Here is a 5,000-nt window from a genome sequence, read left to right as displayed (position 1 = left end):
TCAACACCGAGGAAGACAACAACCAAGAGCACCGCACCACCAATCAGAAGACCGCCTGCCGTGGAGGTACCAATCGCCACTCCTGGCTCCCTCCTCCTCTACTATCTCCTGGCCAACCAAAACAACAGAGCGGCCGTGGGCGGGTCTTCATCTGAGAGTAATGAACTATACAGGTCTGGGTTGGGGAGAGTGTGGAATCAGAGAAACCAACAGCCTCACTACCCATCTCACTACCCTTCTTACTACCAGCCTCACTACCCGTCTTACCACCCGTCTCAGTACCCATATCAGTACCCGTCTCACTCTCTGAGACAGACTGTGGGCTCTTCGTCTTCCTCTGAGGAGTTTGGGCGCTGAGCTGTAACGTAAGCAATGCTAAGTGTCTTCACAGTCAACTCCCAATGTTAAAGATAGACTGTGTAACCGTAACTTACAATTAAACAAAATGTTTTGATACGATCTTTCCCTGGTATATTTGTCACAATAACCATTCCACCTAAATGTGCTTTTTGACAACTTCTCTAAACACAATTTCTCTATATTTCCGGTGCCTGAAATATATGTATTTATTTATTTTTAAAGTAATACGTAACATTTATGACACTGTTGTTGTTGCTTTCCAAAATATCTGTGGTTGTGTTTTGAACTGAATTCTGGGAATTGAAGTTCTATCAGACTGCTGCACAGTAGCTAAGAAGCGGTCACGCACACCCCACACAAAATCAACTCATCTTCCATTTTAAAAAGCTTAATGTTTTTATTTTACATTTTAAACACAATCACTGTTAAGGATGATAATAAAAAAAATCAACAATGAAAGTATATCATTTTGTGTTATAAGAAAATGCAATGACATTTACGATCTATTTTCTCTTTGTGCATGAGAGAAAATACTGAAATAACTGGAAGTACAGCATTAGGAAATGTTAGCTACTAAATGTTAAGATGTTATTATCAGAGTGTGCGTAATATGAATATTGCTGTGTTCTTGTTGCTGTGTGTGTGTGTGCGTGCATGCATGTGCGTATGCGTGCTTGTGTGTGTGTGTGTGTGTGTGTGTGTGTGTGTTGGTTGTGTGTGTGTTGGTTATGTGACGATTGCAGCCAGGGTTTAATTAATTAATTTGGTCGTTTTGTCCAAAGAGTTCAGCTGTAATACAGCTCTATCTGTGAGTCCAGGGATCTCATGTATAAACCATGCACACACACTAAAGTGTTGCGTAAGAAGGTTTTCACACATGCAACGTGTGTGCAGGCCATGCCGAATACTCTTGTCTGGTTCTGACAGTTGGCGACGCCTAACTGTTAAGTATTGAAACTCACCACCTGTTACAAAATAACGTGTGTGCTATAACTATGATGTAGTCCAGGAAAAAACACAATAATGTCAACTGATACAACATAATTTGATCGTCGGATAACGTTTAACAGAAAGGACAAACCCCTGTTTTCTACCATCCAAGGTATCTCGACACAGACTGTCGTCGTCTCACACAATTTTCACCTAACAGTCTAAGCGCTGAAAATTTGACGAAATTAAGGCGGACATCCCCACCTGCAAAAGCACTGTGTACACGTCAAGTGTGATGAGTAATTGATCCCAAAATGAATGATATGTAATTAAGTCAAGAAGGTGTAGGCAATTAAGTCAACAGTGTGTAGGCAGTTAGGTGTGACTTACAAAACATGATAGTGTCTACGTGATAAGGAATGGCTGCTTAGGTACTGCTGGAGGACATGCAGATGGCAGAGTACGAGTTTCCAGTGTCCCATAAGGCCTTGCATGAATTAAGGGCATCACTTCCTGATGTCATTCAATGCATTTAAGTGATCCGTGTCAGTCAATAATAATGTGGGAACACAACCCGACAGAAATCAGAAAGGGTCATATCAATCTGCCTACTTCCCTACAAGACCCCCCCTCCGCACAGCTGATTCAAATGAATGATCAATGGCTCTTTGACACTTGCGCTTAGCAGTAGCCTAACTCCTGTGTTTCACTGGTTGCTGTTGCTGTGTTTCACTGGTTGCTGTTGCTGTGTTTCACTAGTTGCTGTTGCTGCTGTGACACCTCAATCTCTGCATGGGGATTAAATAGTGCTTGTTAAGTGACTTCAGCGCTTGATAATAAGCACTTGATCATCCATTTGAATCAGCTGTGTGGAGGGAGATCTAGTTAGAGTAAATAGGCAGACTAATATGACCCTTTTTCATTTCTGTCAGGTTGTGTTCGCACATTATTGTTGACTGATACGTAATGATCCCTCAAATGAATTGAATGACTGACAACAGGAAGTGATGCCCATAATTGACCCCCCCCCCCCCCCCTTTTCCCAGTAAGTTCCCCAGGAAACTTGTGTGCATAACTGTAGTCCCAGGTTTCCTGAGGGTGGCATACATACAGAAATGGACATTCCAGTCACGGTGTCGCTCGTCGAAAATAGCCGATCTACAAGCTCACAGCGTGGTCGTGTGGACGTTATCATCACAGTGTTGCATTTCATACTCAAGTGCAACAACACGATTTATTTTGTCCGTTCATGTCTGCTCCCTATACAAACACACTTCACACTGGAGTTGTGCGCGAGGGCTGGCTTCTAAGTCCATACTTAGTAGAGAAATAGTGCCGTGGCTTTTAACCATACAAGTCGTTATCTTAACCGCTGCATCACAATGGTTTCAGTTGTCGAGCGCCACGGGGCTGCTCAAATGTCCATTAACCATTAATGGTTAATCGTGGGAGTTAACGAGGCGGGATATTAGGCTCAGGCATGTGTGAACATTTCCAAGTTGATTGTGGTCCATAAAGGGAGAATTGCGTGCTTGTGTGTGTGTGCGTGCGCGCGTGCGTGTGTGCGTGCGTGCGCATGTGTCAGGGAGGAGGGATTTGTCGTTTGTCTTTCCTCTGTTCCTTGGTACTTCCTCTCTGGTGTTTACCTACAGTGCAGACACAGTACAAACACTGTTAGTGTTGGTTTGTTGGTGTGTCGTTTTGTTGGCGTGCGTGCGTGCGTGCGTGGTGCGTGCGTGCGTGCGTGCGTGCGTGCGTGCGTGCGTGCGTGCGTGCGTGCGTGTGTTTGTGCGTGTAGTACCATCTCCTGCTCTGAGGTCAGGCAGCGGCAGGGAGCTTCTCAGGTCAGGAAAACGCACATCTGCCCTCCTCTTCACCATGGCAACGCTACCGTGGTTACCGTGGTTACTACGGTCACAGAGGAAGGACCGCTCACGGATCACTATCTTCTCTGATAAGACCTGGAGAGATAGACAGAAAATGTGTTATTTTGACTATTGTATATACAGTAACTATTCTAGTTATTTGATAGACAGTCTATGAGAGAGAAGAGAATATTCTTACAACACAAGTCTTGTGTTGTAAGTATCTGACCATTCATAACTTATGTACAAGTGTTTACAAAGAGTTTCACAGACAAGCAACAATAAACTATGACACCAGATTAACCCATTTAGACCTGGAACATCTATACGTTGTTAAACCTTTCGGGAACACTCTGTGTGTAGTTGTTGCTATATACAGTATAATAGCAACATTATTTCTTTTTGTACTTTTTTAAATACAAATTTTAAGTTATTCAGAAAACTTTTAGAAGGCGTTTTTAGAATCGGCCTCAGGTCTAAGAAATTATAACAAATACAAATCTAATAGAAAACAACTGTTAGTGTTAATTGTTATCTGTGCACACGCATGCACACCGAATGTATCTACACACACACACACTGTTACCTGTGCAGTGAGAGTTCCGGTGGGGTGGTTGGTCAATCTGTTGTAAATACCAGGATGTCTCCTGGGTTTATCTATACACCTACACACACACACACACACAGGATCAACATATTTCAGGTGCAAGCTACCAATAGGTGAAGGACCTCAATTCCCAAATATTATTTTCCATATATATATTCCTGAATATATATATATATATATATATATATATATATATATATATATATATATATATATATATATATATATATATATATATATATATATATATTCAGGAATCTGGAAGTACAATAATTCCACAACCTGCAATGTAGCTTCCAGTTGTATTGTGTATGCATGTGACAATAAAACAAACGTGAACTTGATCTTGAAGAGAGGGTAACATTTGTTAAGCAAACAGAAAATAATTCAAACAATCCACATGGGAATGGCGTGGCTTCAATGTGCATCTTGGACTTCATGCAACCAGACCAGATACATTTCTGATGTATGACACCCACATTTGGTCAAGCTCATTAACTTCCATTATAAAACAGAATTTGAATGTTTCGCTAAGTTAAAACCATATGTGAAATAAATTACTGGACGTATTACTGTCGCCTACTAGCAGTGTGCACAGGAAATGTGGCACTGATTGGTTTGTGAGATAGACACAGACAGACACAGACACTGACAGACACACAGAGTGACTCTATTAAGACAACCAATCTCTTGCAGAGCAAGGTGCATTGCATCATGGGATATGTAGTACCTGAGGCTGTGAGTGCCTGGTTGAAGCCCCGCCCCAAGGCTGAGGTTGTTGCTGTTGATGGTGAGTGACCGGTGAAGCATAAGGGGCGTGGTGGAGGTGGGGGGAGGAGGGAGGAGAGGAGCAGAGGATGGAAAGAGGAAAGGAGTGGAGGAGAGAGGAGGAGGGACAGGAGGGGAAGAAGCAGGGAGGGTAGGATCGATGTGGTCTTTTGTCTCCCCTCCTTGTCTGTCGACTTTGTCGTGATCCTCAGCATCATCGAAATTCTTAAGGTCTGCTTTGTTATTTTTGTCTTCAACGGTCAAGTGTTTCATCTTGAAGGTCGTAGTCTCAGTGACGTCGCTTCCAGGGGCCATCTTGGAATCATGTCTCTGTTCGTTGATAATACAGACCCCAGAAAGCCCGGCATCCTTTCTGGTGTCGTCTGACGAAACATCCCGCGGTTTCACGTCTCTAGTTTCAAGTCCATCTGTATCATCGACAGGCGTCATGGTTGAGTTTCTCACAGAGG

At 42.9% G+C, this 5,000-nt stretch overlaps 2 protein-coding genes across 7 annotated transcripts in view; one reads left to right on the top strand and one right to left on the bottom strand.

Annotated features, from left to right (window-relative positions):
* LOC308101710 (uncharacterized protein) overlaps nt 1-2,258 on the top strand; it is a 4,505-nt gene extending 2,247 nt beyond the window's left edge. For 3 of the 6 annotated variants that reach the window (XM_080451162.1, XM_080451161.1, XM_080451159.1), the window contains exon 4: nt 1-2,258. This exon is cut by the window's left edge. In XM_080451162.1, the coding sequence (XP_080307288.1) occupies nt 1-357 (357 nt within the window). In that variant the 3' untranslated portion in view covers nt 358-2,258. The other 3 variants (XM_080451160.1, XM_080451158.1, XM_080451163.1) reach the window with 2 other exon arrangements.
* A 79-nt stretch (nt 2,259-2,337) lies between these two features.
* LOC308101657 (uncharacterized protein) overlaps nt 2,338-5,000 on the bottom strand; it is a 9,222-nt gene continuing 6,559 nt past the window's right edge. Inside the window, 4 exon segments of the mRNA XM_080451086.1 lie at nt 2,338-2,936; nt 3,092-3,251; nt 3,742-3,820; nt 4,493-5,000. The exon segment at nt 4,493-5,000 is cut by the window's right edge and continues 487 nt beyond it. Of these exon segments, the coding sequence (XP_080307212.1) occupies nt 2,872-2,936; nt 3,092-3,251; nt 3,742-3,820; nt 4,493-5,000 (812 nt within the window). The 3' untranslated portion in view covers nt 2,338-2,871.

The sequence above is a fragment of the Gymnoscopelus braueri genome, assembly GCF_963280865.1.
Source record: "Gymnoscopelus braueri genome assembly, chromosome: 15".
Classification (NCBI taxonomy): domain Eukaryota; kingdom Metazoa; phylum Chordata; class Actinopteri; order Myctophiformes; family Myctophidae; genus Gymnoscopelus; species Gymnoscopelus braueri.
Note: the sequence above shows the minus strand (reverse complement) of the source record. Positions and strands in the feature narration are given on the sequence as shown.